This window comes from Phoca vitulina, unplaced genomic scaffold (genome assembly GCF_004348235.1).
Source record: "Phoca vitulina isolate PV1807 unplaced genomic scaffold, GSC_HSeal_1.0 scaffold20, whole genome shotgun sequence".
NCBI classification, from domain to species: Eukaryota; Metazoa; Chordata; class Mammalia; order Carnivora; family Phocidae; genus Phoca; species Phoca vitulina.
This window is the reverse complement of record NW_022589723.1, coordinates 25,831,433-25,851,141: the sequence shown is the minus strand read 5'-3', so window position 1 is coordinate 25,851,141 and position 19,709 is coordinate 25,831,433. Positions and strand designations below refer to the sequence as shown.

Here is a 19,709-nt window from a genome sequence, read left to right as displayed (position 1 = left end):
AGGTGAACAATTTCACTGGTGCCAATTTTCAATGACTAATCAAATATGGTGATTGAAAAGAAAACACCCATCATCTACAAAGCTGCTCAAAATGAAAGTTTCTTGACAGTGTTATAAATGCAATATCAATTTGATTCTCTGTCCATACAAAAGTATGAATTTCTATTTCATTAATACTACTGAATGATTAATGTCTTAACAGTGATAAAATTTTTAAACATTTAAAAATTACATAGGATCCCATTTTTACATCATAATTCTGATGTATTATCATGCCTTCTATTTTGTCCGTAAAACTTTTAGAGAATACAGTGCATTGACGTGGTAAAACCAAGGCACAAGAATACAGTTACAATAAGTGTATATAAACCTTAGCACTTTGTGCCAATTTTGGAAACATTTAGAGAGGAGATCATAAAGCCTGAAAAATTCTCACATCCTATTATAATTAACAAACAATTAATTGTGCAATAAACAGACTATTAACCACCATTCCATTATTAAATATATGGCTATCACTATACAGGCTGTGGATAATTGAAAAAAGTTTTCAATATTAAAACCTGGTATAAGTAGGTGGTCGATGTGGATATGGTGCCTTGCATTATCTAGATAACTGTCTTAAGTTTCCATTTTAATTTGCAATGTATATGGAAGTTACCAATCTTCAAGCTATTTTCATTACATAAATGGTGGCAGGGGGTGGTTTTCCAAAAGTTAAATCCCTTCTCCCTACAAAAGACAGAAGATTTACAAGATAACCATATAAGAAATGCACAGATAACAATAATAAAATCCAAATATGGACTAAAAGGTTGAATTCTAATCTACCAGGACATTCTCTTAATTTAGGGTGAGGAGCAACACATTCCTGTGACAATTCATTAGTTTCTTAATTAAAAAAAAAAAATCACCATGACATTTTTCAAAATAGTAAAGTCTTGGCTAGAGGGTCAAGCATTGAAGGAAAGTCGTTAAGTCTTTTCATTCATAAAATGAAGGGGATAAAAGCTTTTCCAAATCTAGGGGCAGGGAGGATATTCCATCAAATTTAGAGAAATGGAATAAAGTGGTAAAAATTGTACTTAATACTTTTAAAGAAAGTGTTTTTGAGACTCAAGGTAAACATTCAGACCCATGAAAACACATTGCTTGGCACATGCACGCCATGAATAGAACACTCCTGAATGCGGTGACAGCCTAGCTAAGGAGGTATCCAGCTCTCGGCCCACTGGCAAAACCACTTGTGAGGTCCTTGTCCCAGCTCCCTTCACATGGGAGCCTCTGGCTTCTGCATCTGCTGGATTTGCTTTTGCAGCTGGTCCTTGTCCAACTTCATCTTGGCTTCAAGAACTTGCCTGAGGGATCCTATGCTTTCATAGATGGCTGTAAATCCTTTAAGAAGAGGTAAATTTCACAAGAGTTAATATTAAAAAACAATGCTGTGTCAAATTCTACAGCATACAGTAACAGTTGATTTGGGCAAAAATTATCAATAGATGCTAAAACTACTAGAGTAAAAGTTTGAGAGGGAACAGGATAGTTACACAGTTTTATAGTATCTCCCTACAGATTACTTTCTAATTACAAAGGGAGAAGGGAACTATCACAATGGAGAAATCTGGCAGATACCACTTTAACCAAGGGATCGGAGGTAACGTCACCAATACCAGGAGAAACTAACATCACATACCCCTGATAAGGTTCCCTGACACGTGAGGGACACACCGCTTCTGTGGCATTTCTGTCCAAAATGCACAACCTGAATCTAATTAAGAGGAAGCAAACAGACCCAAACTGAAATTCCACAAAATACTGGCCTGTATTCTTTAATGACGTAACATCACCAAGGAACCGCTCCATATTAAAAGACACTAAATAAAGAAACATGATAACTAACTATGCTGTATGATTCTGGAATAGAACCTAGACCAGGGAAGGTCTGCTATAATGGAAATAATGGTGAAAGTGAAAATTGAATATTGAAAAAAATTTCATTAATATTTCATTGGACTATACTTATTTAAGAGAATGTCCCTGTCCTTAGGGTATATTGATTGAGATAATAAAGGAGTAAAAAGGCATCATGACTTCTGCAACTTATTCCCAAATGACTTAGAGAAAAAAACTATATTTACACACACACACACACACACACACACACACACACTCCCATCACACAATGAGATTAATTTCACACAATGAGATAAAATTTCCAAAATGTTAACAATTGGTTAGTCTCTATGAAAGATGTATAGCATTTTTGGACTATTCTTACAGTTTTTCTAAACTTGAAATAACTTCAAAATAAAAAGCAAAACAAAAGAAAAAATTCCCCATCAAAAAAGCATTTCCTATTCTGTATTTCTATGGGTTTTTAAAATACATGTTTAAAAGGTCTCATCTTCATTAGTAAATTTAGAATTTTCTCTCAGGGGCATCTGGGTAGCTCACTTGGTTGGCTGAGTGTCCAACTTTGGATTTCAGCTCAGGTCATGATCTCAGGGTCATGGGATCAAGACCAGCCTTGGGCTCCGTGTTCAGCACAAAGTCTGCTCTAGAGTCTCTCCCTCTGCCCCTCCCACTCATGCTCTCACACTCTCTCTCTCTCTCTCTCTCTCGCTTTAAAAATAAATAAATAAATCTTTAGGGGGAAAAAAAGAATTTTCTCTCAGAAAATTTTCTCTATTGGCAATTCATGTCATATAAGGAATAAATATTACTTATTAAAAATAACGGTCTTATTGAATAGAAAGATACAACATGTAAAAGAGTAGGTGACAAATCAGCATGTATGGCATGAGCTTTCATTCAAAAAAGCACATATATGTATAAAATGATATATATAAAGATGATTTCTGGGTGAAAGAAGTTATGAGGATTTAAAAAATATTTTGTGCTTTCTTATTTTCCATTAAGAAATACATTGTTTTTAGAATAAGAAAAAGTAAATCTTTTTATTTTTAAAAAGCTCATATGTCCTTCTTATTAGGTACTGAATATTAACCACCTCAATGGCATGTTGAATAGAAGGGAATAAACTGCCCCAGGGAATGATGCAAAGTTAAACACTGATGAAATATTCACATACCATATTCTAATAGCCCCAAAGACAAAGAAAGAAAATTCATTTTTATCTTCACAAGTTCTTCAATGCATAAATTTAACTGTGACTTCTACTTATTTTTTTTTTTTAAAGATTTCATTTAGTCATTTGTCAGAGAGAAAGAGTGCACAAGCAGGGGGAGCGGCAGGCAGAGGGAGAAGCAGGCTCCCCGCTGAGCAGGGAGCCCAATGCGGGACTTGATCCCAGGACTCTGAGATCATGACCTGAGCCGAAGGCAGACGTTTAACCAACTGAGCCACCCAGGCACCCCTGTTACTTCTACTTAAATAAAATAATAAACTTTTGGTAGTGACAACAAAACTATTCTTGGGATAACAAACTACTTTTATTTCCATGTTGGCCAAAGTAGATTCTGCAGAAGAAAATTATGGAATCACAGAACTGGAAGGAGCTAGGAGATAATGCAGCGCCCCTCGTCACACTGTAAGACTGTCTTGTCTTTCCCGACCATAATCAACCAGCCACCACTTGAATACGTTCAGTCACAAAGAGTTCTCAGGCTCACAAAGCCACCAGTGTCTTTTTAGGACCTGTTACCTGAGGATACTCCTGCCTCATGTTGAATTAGACTCTGTCTTCACGTAACTTCCACATACTGGGTCCAGGACTGTATTCCTAAGCTCACAGTGTAAGTCTGTCTAACCCTTCCTTTATATGCGACAGTACTTGAGACCTAGAAATCAGCTTTACCACTTTCTTCTAAACAAATGTGAATTAATGGGGCCTGTTGACTTCTGAGGGGAGGAAAATCATTTGCTGCCATGGTAGCATACTGCCCGAGGTATAAAATAAGCCTTCAAAAGCCGCTCTAAGATAGAGGTTCATTTCTGAGGCATACTGATTGTGGCTATGAACATTAATGAACCCACAGATGGCACTAAAGAAAGTGCACATCAGTTGCAAACTGAGCAAATTTCGTTTGTGTGCCCGTCTCTCGTGATGGCTTTCCATGTACTTGGAATTGAAACAACACTTTAGTTCAATACAGTACAGCTACTTAGAAAATCACCTAAGGACATTTCACTGTGATTACTGTTAGCCGGGTTCACAGGCAGTTGCAGGGGGATGCTCATTAATTGGTTTTCAGATCCCACTGAAAATAACCCATGAGCGGGAGTCCAAGATGGTGGAGGAGCAGGAGACCGTAGTTTCGTCTGGTCACAGGAATTCAGCTAGCTAGCTATCAAAACATTCTGAACAACTGCAAACTCAACCAGAGAGCTAAGAAAAGAATACCTGCAACTCTACAAATAGAAAAGTGACCACTTTCTGCAAGGTAGGAGGTGTGGAGAAGTGAATCCAAGGCGACATATGGGAAGATAGACCGCGGGGGGAGGGAGCCTCCATCAGCCAGCTACCGGCAAGCGATAGAGCAGCGGAGCACAAAAACGGAACTTTTAGAAGTCTGCTCTGGTGAGGGATGTCCCTGCCTGAAAGGCGCTCAGGTGGGGAAGTGGGGTGGAATCCTAGGTGGGACAGTGTGGTCTCAGGATCCCTGGGGTCACAGAAAGAACAGGGGTGCCTGAGTGCAGCAGAGCTCCCAGGCATCAGAGCAGGGAAGCCGGCTGCAATCAGCAAGCCCAGGAGTGGGCTCTCAGCTCGGGGTTGCCATAAACCATGAACCGTGGCACAGTTGGGCGACTGCTCTCCAAGCAGGGACCCAGGAATTAGTGAACAGAGGTGAGACCCCTCTTCCTTCACTGGGAGAAGCGGCATGAGTGCATGCCACAGGGGTTTGCAGGGTTCAGAGACTGGAAATGGGGTCATGTGCCTGAGATAGAAAGGCTCAGTCACAGGCTGGGGGAGCACAGAGAGCAGATGGAGACCAGGGAGACAGGAGTGATCAACTGCTTTTCCCTGCGGGCACACTGAGGAATGGGGCCCTGAGCTTCCAGTTACAGGGCTGGAGATTGGAGGCCACCATTTTCATTCTCATTCTCTAAAGCTGCACAGAAAGCCTTCAGGGAGCAAAAGCCATAGAGAGTAAACAGGAGCAGATTACTTAGCCCAGCCCCTGGCAAGGGCAGTACAATTCCACCCCGGGCAAAGACACCTGAGAATCAGCATAACAGGCCCCTCCCCCAGAAGATCAGCAAGAACATCTGGCTAAAACAAGTTTACTGGTCATAGAGAATTGCAAAACTCCAGTGCTGGGGGAATATAGTATATAGAATTCATTATTTTTCTCCCCATGATTCTCTAGTCTTTCAATTTTAATTTTTTTCCTCTTTCCTTTTTCAACCAATTTCTTATTTTTTTAAGATTTATTTTATTTATTTATTTATTTATTTATTTATTTATTTGCCAGAGAGAGAGAGAGCAAGCACAAACAGGGGAGGTGGCAGGCAGAGGGAGAAACAGGCTTCCCGCTGAGCAAGGAGCCCAATGCAGGACTCGATCCCAGCACCCTGGGATCATGACCTGAGCCAAAGGCAGACACTTAACTGAGACACCCAGGCATCCCAACCAATTTCTTATTTTATCAACTCATTTTTTAAATCTTTTTTAATTTTCATTTTTACAGTTACATTTTATCCTTTCATTGTATTTAATTTTATTTTTGTATATATATAAGTTTTTCTTTCTTTACAATTTTGGGATGCAGTTTCTTCTAACAAACAGACCAAAATACACCCAGAATCTAGTGTATGGCTCTCTCTTCACTGTCTGATCATATTCTTTTTTACTTTTTTTTTTTTTTTTTTGTTAAAGTCTTTTTGAATTTTCATCTTTACATTTACATTCTATCCTTTCAATGTATTTAATCTTATTTTTGTATGTATATAAGTTCTTCTTTCTTTTCAAGTTTGGGATGTAGTTTATTCTAATAAACTGACCAAAATATACTCAGGATATGGTATAGTGCTCTCTTCTGTTCACCTGTCTGCTTATATACTTTCTTTTTCTTTTTCCCTTTTGGTTTGTTTTGGTCTTTTAACTTTCATTTTTACAGTTACATTATATCCTTTCATTGTATTTAATTTTATTTTTGTACCTATATAAATTTTTCTTTCTTTACAATTTTGGGATCTAGTTTTCTAACAAACAGATCAAAATACACACAGGATCTAGTATATTGCTCTGCTCTGTTCACCTGTCTGATTATATTCTTTTTTAAAAATTTTTTTCTTTTTGGGGCGCCTGGGTGGCTCAGTTGGTTAAGCGACTGCCTTCGGCTCAGGTCATGATCCTGGAGTCCCTGGATCGAGTCCCGCATCGGGCTCCCTGCTCGGCAGGGAGTCTGCTTCTCCCTCTGACCTTCCCCCCTCTCATGTGCTTGCTCTCTCTCATTCTCTCTCTCAAATAAATAAATAAAAATCTTTAAAAAAAAAAAAAATTTTTTTTCTTTTTGGTTTTGGGTCTCTTCTGATTTGTTTAGCATATATTTCTCTGGGGTCATTGTTGCCATTTTAGTATTTTGTTCTCTCGTTCATCTATTCTTCTCTGGACAGAATGACAAGACAGAAAAACTCACCCCCCAAAAAAGAACAAGAGGCAGTACTGACTGCCAGGGACCTAATCAATACAGACATTAGTAAGATGTCGGAATTAGAATTCAGAATAACAATTATAAAGATACTAGCTGGCCTTGAAAAAAGCACAGAAGACACCAGAGAATCCCTTTCTGGGGAAATAAAAGAACTGAAATCTAATCAAGTTGAAAAAAGGCTATTAAAGAGATGCAATAAAAAATGGAGGCTCTAACTGCTAGGATAAATGAGGCAGAAGAGAAAATTAGTGATATAGAAGACCAAATGATGGAGAATAAAGAAGCTGAGAAAAAGAGGGATAAACAACTACTGGATCACGAAGGGATAATTCGAGAGATAAATGATACCATAAAGCGAAATAATATTAGAATAATTAGAATCACAGAAGAAGAGGAAAGAGGTGGGGGAGTGCAGAAGGTAAACTGGAGCAAATTATAGTTGAGAACTTCCCTAATCTGGGGAAGGAAACAGGCATTCAAGTCCAGGAGGTCCAGAGAACACCCCTCAAAATCAATAAAAATAGGCCAGCACCCCAACATCTAATAGTGAAACTTACAAATCTCAGAGACAAAGAGAAAATCCTGAAAGCAGCTCCAGACAAGAGGTCCATAACCTACAAGGGTAGAAACATTAGATTGGCAGAAGACCTATCCACAGAGACCTGGCAGGCCAGAAAGGACTGGCATGATATATTCAGGGTGCTAACCGAGAAAAATATGCAGCCAAGAATACTTTATCCAGCTAGGATGGCATTCAAAATAGAAGGAGAGATAAAAAGCTTCCAGGACAAACAGAAACTAAAAGAATTTGTGATCACTATACCAGCCCTTCAAGTAATATTAAAAGGGATCCTTTAAGCAAAGAGAGAGACCAAAAGTAACAGAGACCATAAAGGAACAGAGACAATATACAGAAACAGTGACTTTACAGGCAATACAATGGCACTAAATTCATATCTTTCAATAGCTACTCTGAATGTCAATGGGCTAAATGCCCCAGTCAAAAGACACAGGGTATCAGATTGGATAAAAAAGACTCATCAATATGTTGTCTGCAAGAGACTCATTTTAGACCCAAAGACACCTCCAGATTGAAAGTGAAGGGGTGGAAAATCATTTATCATGCTAATGGACATCAAAAGAAAGCTGGGTGGCAAGCCTTATATCAGACAAATTAGATTTTAAACCAAAGACTCTAATAAGAGATGAGGAAGGACACTATATCATAATTAAAGGGTCTATCCAACAAGATCTAACAATTGTAAATATTTATGCCCCTAAAATGGAAGCAGCCAATTATATAAACCAATTATTAACAAAATTAAAGAAACACATCGATAATAATACAATAATAGTAGGGGACTTTAAGACCCCACTCACTGCAATGGACAGATCATCTAAGCAGACAATCAACAAGAAAACAAGGACTTTGAATAACACATTGGACCAGATGGACTTCACAGATATATTCAGAGCATTACACCCTAAAGCAACAGAATACACATTCTTCTGGAGTGCACATGGAACGTTCTCCAGAATAGATCACATCCTGGGTCACAAATCAGGTCTCAACCAGTACCAAAAGACTGGGATCATTCCCTGCATATTTTTGGACCACAATGCTTTGAAATTGGAACTCAATTACAAGAGGAAATTTGGTTAAGAACTCAAATACATGGAGGCTAAAGAGCATCCTACTAAAGAATGAATGGGTCAACCAGGAAACTAAAGAAGAATTTAAAAAATTCATGGAAACAAATGAAAATGAAAACACAACTGTTCAAAACCTTTGGGATGCAGCAAAGGCGATCCTAAGAGGGAAGTATATAGCAATACAAGCCTTTCTCAAGAAACAAGAAAGGTCTCAAATACACAACCTAATCTTACACCTAAAAGAGCTAGAGAAAGAACAGACAATAAAGCCTAAACCCAGCAGGAGAAAAGAATTAATAAAGATTAGAGCAGAAATCAATGAAATAGAAACCAAAAGAACAGCAGAACAGATCAACGAAATTAGGAGCTGGTTCTTTGAAAGAATAAGATCAATAAACCCCTGGCCAGACTTATCAAAAAGAAAAGAGAAAGGACCCAAGTAAATAAAATCATGAATGAAAGAGAAGAGGTCACAACCAACACTGAAGAAATACAATTATAAAAACATATTATGAGCAACTATATGCCAACAAATTAGGCAATCAGGAATAAATATCCATTTCTAGAGATGTACATACTACCAAAACAGAAACAGGAAGAAACAGAAAACCTGAACAGACCCATAACCAGCAAGCAAATTGAAGCAGTAATCAAAAATCTCCCAACAAATAAGAATCCAGGGCCGGATGGCTTCCCAGGGGAATTCTACTAAACATTTAAAGAAGAATTAATACCTATTCTTCTGAAGCTGTTTCAAAAAATAGAAATGGAAGGAAAACTTCCAAACTCTTTCTATGAGGTCAGTATTATTACCTTGATCCCAAAACCAGACAAAGACCCCACCAAAAAGGAGAATTACAGGGGCACCTGGGTGGCTCAGTCGTTGAACATCTGCCTTCGACTCTGGTCATGATCCCAGGGTCCTGGGATTGAGCCCTACATCGGGCTCCCTGCTCAGCGGGAGAACTGCTTCTCCCTCTCCCACTCCCCCTGCTTGTATTCCCTCTCTCACTGTCTCTCTCTCTCTGTCAAATAAATAAATAAAATCTTTAAACAAACAAACAAAAAGAATTACAGACCAATATCCCTGATGAACATGGATGTAAAAATTCTCACCAAGATACTAGCCAATAGGATCCAACAGTACATTAAAAATATTATTCACCACAACCAAGTGGGATTTATTCCTGGGCTGCAAGGCAACATCCACAAATCAATCAATGTGATACACTACATAAATAAAAGAAAGGATAAGAACCATATGATCCTCTCAAAAGACATAGAAAAAGCATTTGACAAAGTACAGCATCCTTTCTTGATTAAAACTCTTCACAGTGTAGGGATAGAGGGGTATATACCTCAATATCATAAAAGCCATCTACAAAAAGCCCACAGCAAATATCATTCTCAATGGGAAAAAACTGAGAGCTTTTCCCCTAAGGTCAGGAACACAGCAGGGATGTCCACTCTCACCACTGTTGTTCAACATAGTACTAGAAGTCCTAGCCTCAGCAATCAGACAACAGAAAGAAATAAAAGGCGTCCAAATTGGCAAAGAAGTCAAACTCTCACTCTCTGCAGATGACATGATACTCTATCTGGAAAACCCAAAAGACTCCACCCCAAAATTGCTAGAACTCATACAGGAATTCAGCAAAGTGGCAGAATATAAAATCAATGCACAGAAATCAGTCGCATTTCTATACATTAACAATCAGACAGAAGAAAGAGAAATTAAGGAGTTGATCCCATTTACAATTGCACCAAAAACCCTAAGATACCTAACCAAAGAGACAAAGGATCTGTACTCAGAAAACTATAGAACACTCATGAAAGAAATTGAGGAAGACCACAAAGAAATGGAAGAACGTTCCATGCTCATGGACTGGAAGAACAAATATTGTTAAAATGTCTATGTTACCTAGAGCAATCTATACATTCAATGCAATCCCTATCAAAATACCATCAATTTTTTTTCAGAGCTGGAACAAATAATCCTAAAATTTGTATGGAACCAGAAAAGATCCCAAATAGCCAAAGGAATGTTTAAAAAAAAAAACAAAAAAACTGGTGGCATCACAATTCCAGACTTCAAGCTGTATTACAAAGCTGTAATCATCAAGACAGTATGGTACTGGCACAAAAACAGACACATAGATCAACAGAACAGAATAGAGAACCCAGAAATGGACCCTCAAATCTATGGTCAATTAATCTTCGACAAAGCAGGAAAGAATACCCAGTGGAAAAAAGACAGTCTCTTCAACAAATGGTGTTGGGAAAATTGGACAGCCACATACAGAAGAATGAAACTGGACCATTTTCTTACACCATACACAAAAATAGACTCAAAATGCATGAAAGACCTAACTGTGAGACAGGAATCCATCAAAATCCTAGAGGAGAACACAGACAGCAACCTCTGTGACCTCGGCCGCAGCAACTTCTTGCTAGACACGTCTCCAAAGGCAAGGGAAACAAAAGCAAAAATGAGCTATTGGGACTTTATCAAGATAAAAAGTTTTGCACAGCAAAGGAAACAGTAGACAAAACCAAAAGACAACCAACAGAGACGATATTTGCAAATGTCTTATCAGATAAAGGGCTAGTATCCAAAATCTATAAAGAACTTATCAAACTTGGTAAGAACAATCAAGAAATGGGCAGAAGACATGAACAGACATTTCTCCAAAGAGGACATACAAATGGCCAATAGACACAAGAAAAAATGCTCAACATCACCTGGCATCAGGGAAATACAAATCAAAACCTCAATGAGATACCACCTCACACCAGTCAGAATGGCTAAAATTAACAAGTCAGGAAACTACAGATGTTGGTGGTGATGCAGAGAAAAGGGAACCTTTACACTGTTGGTGGGAATGCAAGCTAGTACAGCCACTCCGGAAAACAGTATGGAGGTTCCTCAAAATGAAAATAGAGCTACCCTACAACCCAGCAATTACACTACTGGATATTTACCCCAAAGATACAAATGTAGTGATCCAAAGGGCCGCCTGCACTCCAATGTTTATAGCAGCAATGTCCACAACAGCCAAACTATGAAAAGAGCCCAGATGTCCATCGACAGATGAATGGATAAAGAAGATGTGGTATATATATATAATGGAATATTATGCAGCCATCAAAAAATGAAATTTTGCCATTTGCAACAATATGGATGGAACTAGAGGGTATTATGCTAAGTGAAATAAGTCAATCAGAGAAAGGCAATTATCATATGCTCTCACTGATATGTGGATCTCACCGTTATGATCTCGCTCATCTCAAAACAGATGAACATAGGAAGAGAGGAAAAAATAAAACAAGACAAAATCAGAAAGGGAGACAAACCATAAAAGACTCTTAATCATAGGAAATAAACTGAGGGTTGCTGCAGGGGATGGGGGTGGAGGGATGGGGTAAATGGATGATGGGCATTAAGGAGGGCATGTGATGTAATGAGCACTGGGTTAGTTATATAAGACTGATGAATCACTGACCCGTACCTCTGAAACTAATAACACATTGTATGTTAATTAATTGAATTTAAATAAAAAACATTTAAGGGCGCCTGGGTGGCTCAGGCGTTAAATGTCTGCCTTCGGCTCAGGTCATGATCCCAGGGTCCTGGGATGGAGTCCCGCATTGGGCTCCCTGCTTCTTCCTCTCCCACTCCCCCTGCTTGTGGTTTCTGCTCTCGCTGTCTCTGTCTCTGTCAAATAAATAAATAAAATCTTAAAAAAAAATTTTTTTTTTAAAATAAAGACTAACAATTAAAAAGAAAAGAAAAGAAAACCCATGAGAGTCATCTGCTTTTTGGCCTACCAGCGTCAACTTCTGCTTTCATTTCCTTCATGTCCTCATTCATCTGTAACTCCAACTTGCTGATGCGCCCATGCACTTTCTCCTCTTCTTGTTTTGTTCTCTGCACTTCCATATTCTTCTTCTGACTCTCTTCTATTTTGTCAAGTCTGGCTGACATCTGGCTGAGCTTCTTCTCCATGTCCCTTTCACTGGCTCCCTGAGATCGTGAAAAGAATTGCACCTGGTTATTCCAAAAAGAAAGTCTGTCCTGCACCTGCATTGTCATAGTATCATTTAACAACAATCTGCAGGGAACAGAATTGCAAAGGTGGCTTGTTGCTCACTCAAACATCCACTCTCCCCTGTTTCCTTAACAGACCCCCGATTTTCAGCTGGGTGTAAGCTCACCCAGAATTAAGACTACATTTTCTGCTGTCTCCTGAGGTTAGTGTGGCCATAAAGATGAAGTTCTGGCCAATGAGATGTAAGTAGAAGGGTGTGTGGCAGCTTCCAGGAAAAGCTAAAAGGCAGCTGAGACCTATCTTTGCCCCTTCTGTCTTTTTTCTGTTCCTGAAATTCAGACGTAATGGCTGGAACTCTAGTGGTCATAACTGAACTATGAGAACAAGGGTCACTCTCTAGAACTGGCAGAGAGTTGAGCCAGAAGAATTGTGGGTTGCTGAGGACTGATAAGCTATCATATCAGCCCTGCATTCCCTACCCCCAAACAGCTTTTCTGTGAAAGAGAAGTACGATGCTATCTTATTAAAGCTACTATTATCCTGGGGTCTACTGTTAGTGATTAACCAACCCACATGTAAAAATAAACACTCATCCAAAGACACAAAGCCTACAAATGTAGTAGTATGAATCTAAGTAAATCAATCAGTAGATCTGATAATATATGGGAGAATGCTTAAAGAAATATTTGAAATATTAAATATTTTCTTTTCTTTCCAACATGCCTAGTTTTTATGGGAATCTGCGTCTGCGTGTAAGCTTTGGAGGCCAAGACTATAAACACTGAGCTGTAAGTGGGCTATTGCCTGACCTAGCTCTCTTGATGTTATACAATGCAGTCTGCATGGAGAGCAGCTCAGCCCTGAGAGACAGCAGTCAGAGATGCAAACTGGACCAGATGCTTCTGCTCCATCAAAGTCCAACAGGAGGAAGCAGTTCAAGAAAAGAGAAGAGAGAGGAAGATGGTCAGGCTAAATCACCAAACCAAAAAAAAAATTTTTTCTTGCCAAATACCAGTTTCAGAGCCTACTGGTTTTGAATACTCTACATGCAAGGCTTTCCTGATGGTTTTTGAGCAGTTCTGCAAACCTTCATTCTCTAGGAGAGTGGGGTAAAAAGAGAACAAAAATGGAGAAGAAAAGGGTAGATTTTGTTGACATGCTTCCCCGTGACTCCGCATCCTGTGGTTATAGTGTGATGGAAGGGCCTAGCGGGAGAAACCTAGTCGACATTGTGTTTTCCAGATGATGAAATTCAACCGAACTAGGATGAAGTTTGTAGTTAGTTCTACTTAGAAATGCAGGTGGACAATTTGGTTCATGAAGGTCTTGACTTAAACTGATCTTAGCTGAAAGTGCTGAAATTTTCTACTTTGCCTTGGTTGACCAAAACAAGTCCAAGCGCTCCCTTTATAACGAACACAGAGAAAGAAAAATTCTAAGGCAAGAAACAACTGAGCAGCTTAATGTGGTGCTAAATCAATCAATGCTAAATTGCTAGGGATTATTCACAAACATTGCAGGCCCCCGCCAAATAACTTTACTATATTATGCTGTACATCAATACCTACACTGTTTTCCTTAACAACCAAGGAAAGCTGATCGATTTTCTGTAAAAGTTCTTTCTCTATCCGTTCTTGTTCCTGTTGCAACCAATTCCGTGCAGATAAAATCTCATTACTGAGTTCCTCAATCGTACCTTTAAATCTAAAATAAGAAAATCAGCAAGTTAGATGTAAAACAACTGTAAAATTACATCACACAACCTCAGTCTCTGGCTATCAAATTTCTCATAAATATGTCAGCATTAACCTTGGCTCCCTCAGAATTACAAGCTTACCTTCCCTTAGAATTGCCCTTAGCACTAAATCGGGGGTAGGGGTGGGGGGCAGGAAGGAGGATACAACAGACAAGCTCCTGATAATACTACTGGTGAGGAGCTGATGGGGTGGGTGTGGAGGTGTCAGAGTGACACACAGCTATGCCAGGTGTCACCTTTGCCTTCACAGGGTCCCCGGTGCTCCTGGCTCAGAAAACATCCTTCGCGCCCCCTCTCTTTCCCTAGGCTCTTCCTCCTTCTCCCTGTGATCTCCCAGGACTAGAGCCTCACTGCCTTTTCTGGAATGTTCACCAAATTGCTCTCGCCCCATAGAGATATTTCCTAATTTAAACCAAAAAGCAAATTAAAAGGAAAAGAAAAAAAAAAAAAGAAACCCATCCTCCATTTCTCTGGTCCTCACCCTTCTCAAATACCTTAAGATAGTACTCCACTCTTGCTACCTCCCCTTCATTACTTTTGTATTCATTTTATTATGAAATGGAATAAAAGTAGGAAAGAACATATGACTTAAGTAATAATAGTAATAATAAAATAGAAGACCCTAATTATCTGCTCTGTTTTCCTCTTCTTTCCTATTAAGAAATCCTCAGATGTGAGCTGGGTCCATGGCTGCCTGACCAGAGACTACATCCCCAGCCTCTCTTACAGCTAGATGTAACCATGTGACCAAGGTGGGCAACAGGACACATGTAAGAGTGGCAGGTCCAACTTCCTGGGTCATGCCACCATAAAAAGCTTCTGGGCCTTACCTGGGCAGGAAGCCAACCCCCAGCCCCATGCAACTGTGGAGCTCAGCCGGCAGCTCTGCCTGACCAGGAAGACCACCCACAGAGCACCGCAACTTTAATGCATTCATTATTCTAACAGTGTTTTGATGTAGTCTTTAGGGTTTCTCTATATAAGATCATACCATCTGTAAACAGGGATAATTTTACTTCTCTTTTTCTGATTTGAATGCCTTTTATTCCTTTTTCTTGCCTAAATGCCCAGCCTAGGACCTCTAGTACTGTGTTCAACAGAAGTGGGGAGAGTGAGCACCCCACCTTGTTCCTGATTTTAGAGGAGAAGCTTTCAGCTTTTCACCGCTGAGTAGTAATTGATTTTAATTATCTATGGGCTTGTCAATATATGGCCTTTATTATGTCAAAATACATTCTTCCTATACCCAATTTGTTGGGAGTGTTTATCACGAAAAGGGTATCAAATTTTGCTTCTTCCACATTATTGAGATAATCATATGATTTTTTCATCCTTCATTCTGTTAATGTGGTATATCACATTTATTGATTTGCATATATCAAACCATCTTTGCATCCCAGGGATAAATCCCACTTGATCATGGTGTATGATCCTTTTAATTTGCTGTTGAATTTGGTTTGCTAGCATTCTGTCGAGAGTTTTTACATCGATGTTCATCAGGGTGATTGGCTTGTCTTTGGTATGAGGGTAATGTGGGATTTATAAAATGAGTTTGGAAGTGTTTCCTCCTCTTTAATTTTTTGGAGGAGTTTGAGAATGATTGGCATTAATTCTGCTTTAAATTTTGGTAGTATTCATCCATTAAGCCATCTGGTCCTGGGCTTTTCTTTCCTGGGAGGTTTTGGATTAGTGATTTTCTGTTTCTTCCTGATTCTGTCTTGATAGGTTCTATGTTTCCAGGAATTGGAATCCAGGTTTGGATCAGATTTTCTGTTTCTTCCTGATTCTGTCTTGATAGGTTCTATGTTTCCAGGAATTTATCCATTTCTTCTAGTTATCCAATTTGTTGGCATATGATTGTTCATGGTAGTCTCTTATGATCCTTTGTATCTCTGTGCCATCAGTTATAATGTCTCCTCTTTCATTTATAATTTTATTTGAGTCTTCTTTTTTTTTCTTGGTTAATCTGCCTAAAGTTTTGTCAATGTGGTGTATCTTTAAAAAAAAAACCCAACAATTAGTTTAATTAATTTTTCGCATTGTTTTTCTACTGTTCTCTATGCTCTATTTCATTTATTTTTGGCCTAATCTTTATTAAATCCTTCCTTCCGCTATTTTTGTGCTTAGTTTGTTGTTTTCTAATTCCTTGAGATATAAATTTAGGTTATTTATTCAAGATCTTTCCTTTTTCTTAATGTACGTATTTATTGCTGCAAACTTTCCTCATAAAACTGCTTTGGCTGCATCCCATATGTTTTAGTACATTGTATTTCCATTTTCATCTATTTCAAGAATTTCTAAATTTCCCTTTTGATTTTCTTTGAGCCATCTGTTGATCAGGAGTGTGTTGTTTAATTTCCACATATTTGTGAATTTTCCAATTTTCCTCCTACTATTGATTTCTAGTTTCATGCCACTGTGGTCAGAAAAGGTACCTGATATGATTTTGATCTTCTTTATTTTCTTAAGACTTGTTTTGTGAGCCACGCCTGGGTGGTTCAGTCGGTTAAGCATCTGCTTTTGGCTCAGGTCATGATCCCGGGGTCCAGGGATCGAGCCCCATGTCAGGCTCCCTGCTCAGCGGGGAGCCTGCTTCTCCCTCTCCCTCTGCCTACCGCCCCACCTGCTTGTGCTCTCTCTCTGTCAAATAAATAAATAAAATCTTAAAAAAAAAAAAAAGACCTGTTTCATAACCTAACATATGATCTATCCTAGAGAATATTCTATGTGCACTTTTTTTTTAAAGATTTTATTTATTGGGGCGCCTGAGTGGCTCAGTCGGTTAAGCGTCTGCCTTCAGCTCAGGTCATGATCCCAGGGCCCTGGGATCGAGCCCCGCATCGGGCTCACTGCTCAGTGGAGAGCCTCCTTCTCCCTCTCCCTCTGCCTGCCACTCTGACTATCTGTGCTCTCTCTCTCTCTGTCAAAAATAAATAAAATCAAAAGATTTTATTTATTTTTGACAGAGAGAGAGAGAGAGTGTGTACAAGCAGGGGAAGCAGCAGGCAGAAGGAGAGGGAGAAGTAGACTCCCCGCTCAGCAGGGAGCCCGATGTGGGACTCGATCCCAGAACCCGAGGATCATGACCCGAGCCGAAGGCAGACGCTTAACCGTCTGAGCCACCCAGGCACCCCTCTATGTGCACTTAAAAGGAATTTGTATTCTGCTACTGTTGGATGGAAAGTTCTATATATGTCTGTTAGGTTTCTAGTTGGACAGGGCTTCTGCTTCTGCTCTGAGGTCAGGGGGTGGGGGGAAACACTGGCATTCAAGCAGGGCTGCTGGCTGGGCTCCCTGGCCAGATGGGGCTGCTGGGCTAGGCTACATGATCAAACAGAGCCACTAACTGCACTGGGCAATTACCTCTGGTTGGCTGAGGTCTCAGATTGTGTTCCCTGGCTGAGCAGTGCTGCTCTTTGGACTCCATGATTAAGGGCTGCAGGCTGAGCTCCACGACTGCACCTGATCGAGTGGGATCCCAAGCTCTGCTTTCCAGACAGATGTTGCTACCGGCTAGCCTCCAAGTTCAGCTGGCTTCATGATCAGACAGCGCCTCAGGCTACGCTCCACACCTGGGCAGGCTTCTGGCTGTGCTGCAGTATGGACGGAGGTTACTGGCCAGGCTCCCTGGTCAGGTGGGGCCAGCAGCGGTACCTCACAGTTGGGTGGGGCTGGTGGCTGGGCTTTGCCATCAGGCAGAATCACCTTCTGGGCTTCATGGTTCAATCACCTTCTGGGCCCCAGTCTATGTTCTGTTTTGGGGAGGGGTTACTGGCTGGGTTCCCTGCTTGAGCAAGGCTGCAGGCAGTGCTCAACAAGTAAATGGGACTAGTCTGGGCTCCACTTGCTTGGCAGGGCTGTAGGCTGGGCTCTGGAGCTGGGAAGTACTGTAGGGTGGGCTCCAAGGCCGCCTGGGGTCACTGTTCAGGCTCCCTAATCAGGTGGGGCCAGAGGTTACAGCTTTTATTTTCAAAGATTATTATATTTTCTAGAAGTTCTTTTTGGTTGTTTTCAATTCTCGCTGATCATTTTTGATAATCTCTCATTCCTTAGTCATACTTTTAAAATGTGTGTGTGTGTGTGTGTACTCATAATACAAATGTCTCACATACAAATGTCTGTGTGTACACATATACTTATTTTATCCAATAATTCCCATATATGCAATATTTAACTGTCTGAATCCTCTTTTTCCTGTTTCTTCTGACTCTATCACTTATGTGGCTTTTTTCCTTGTTTTCTTTTACAATTTCCAATTATATACTTGTATTCCCTAGAACTTCATCTGTTTGTGGGAAGCCTTGAAGACTGAGTATTTGCATTTGCTTACACCATGCATCTCAGGCCACTGTGGCCAAACAGGATTATTCTGAGAGTAAATTATCCACTGTGGTTTTCTTCAAGCTGCCTGGGTAATGTGAATTCTAGCTCTAAATCAATATAAAGGCTGTATTGTGGGGGCAGCTAGCTGGCTCCGTCAGTAGAGCATATGACTCTTGATCTCGGGGTTGTGAATTCAAGACCTGTTGGGTGTAGAGCTTATTTTAAAAATAAACAAAATAAATAAATAAAGGCTGTATTGTGGTCCTGAATTTTCAAGGAATATCTTTTATCCCTCTACCCAGAGCCAAGATTTAGACAGGTGAGTTTCCTTAGGCTCTCTTTGTGGAATGGGTTTTTTCCCTACTTCACCCAAACAGGGGTTTACCTTTTGGGTCCCCAATCTGACCTTCTGCCCCAGGCTTTGTCCCCTCTCCCCTGTGAACAGCATTTGTGTCTAGACTTCTAGACTTTAAGTTGTAGGAAGAAAAACAAAGATGTTCATGTCTGCTGACTAGTAATATCTCCTAAGGAAGTAATTTAGAGAGGAAAAAATACCAAGATGTTTATTTTTTTCCTCTGTGATGGAAGGAAGAGGATTGAAGAGATTTTTTTCTGTACTTGGCAAGCTTGTAGGATCTATGAGAAGTGGTGACATAACTCAATGATTATATAAATACAGATAATTAGAGGAAAAGAAACATGCTTTCCATAAGAGAATTCCTGTTAACTCAGCAACAACCCTGAAACAGCATTAAATATGGTACGATGAGATGTAAGAACCAGGAGGATGATTAATTTAAAATTTCCACACGTCTCTAACACAGTTCTGTGCTGAAATCATCTTTAAAAAATATATTAAGTCAAATACACACACACACACACACACACACAGTGACTACTGGCTCTGCTTTGGCAGGAAAATGCCAAACTCATGAAGATTCATGATAGGAAAAGATGGATGGTTTTGTGACTGAGCAGAAGGGCAGATGATGAGCTTCACCGTGGGCAAGTACAGTTTAAAGCATCACTGTAACAAAAAGGGAAAGTATAACCCATTATAGGGTGCCAACTGGAACGCTCACAATCACCCTAGCGCACACCTCTCCCACCTGCCCTACTGCAACCACGCCCCCAACTGATGTCCCCATCTCTGCTTCGGCCTGGTCCATTTTCCGATTGCCACCAAGGCCATTTAAAAATACTATATAAATCTTATTCTCTCACCCCATCTGCCCCAAACCCTGCAGCAGCTCCTTACTGCACTAAAGCCAGAGACCAAAGCCCTGCATGTGGTCTACAGGGCCCTGCCCC

At 40.0% G+C, this 19,709-nt stretch overlaps 1 protein-coding gene across 2 annotated transcripts in view; it reads right to left on the bottom strand.

The window, feature by feature from the left end:
* Window positions 1-243: 243 nt before the first annotated feature.
* Window positions 244-19,709, bottom strand: part of FAM81A (family with sequence similarity 81 member A) — a 78,420-nt gene continuing 58,954 nt past the window's right edge. For both annotated transcript variants that reach the window (XM_032417134.1, XM_032417135.1), the window contains exons 7-9: window positions 13,888-14,023; window positions 12,099-12,294; window positions 244-1,395 (exon numbers count right to left, since the gene is read on the bottom strand). In XM_032417134.1, coding sequence (XP_032273025.1) covers window positions 1,271-1,395; window positions 12,099-12,294; window positions 13,888-14,023 — 457 coding nt within the window. In that variant the 3' untranslated portion in view covers window positions 244-1,270. The remainder of the gene's footprint in view (window positions 1,396-12,098; window positions 12,295-13,887; window positions 14,024-19,709) is intronic.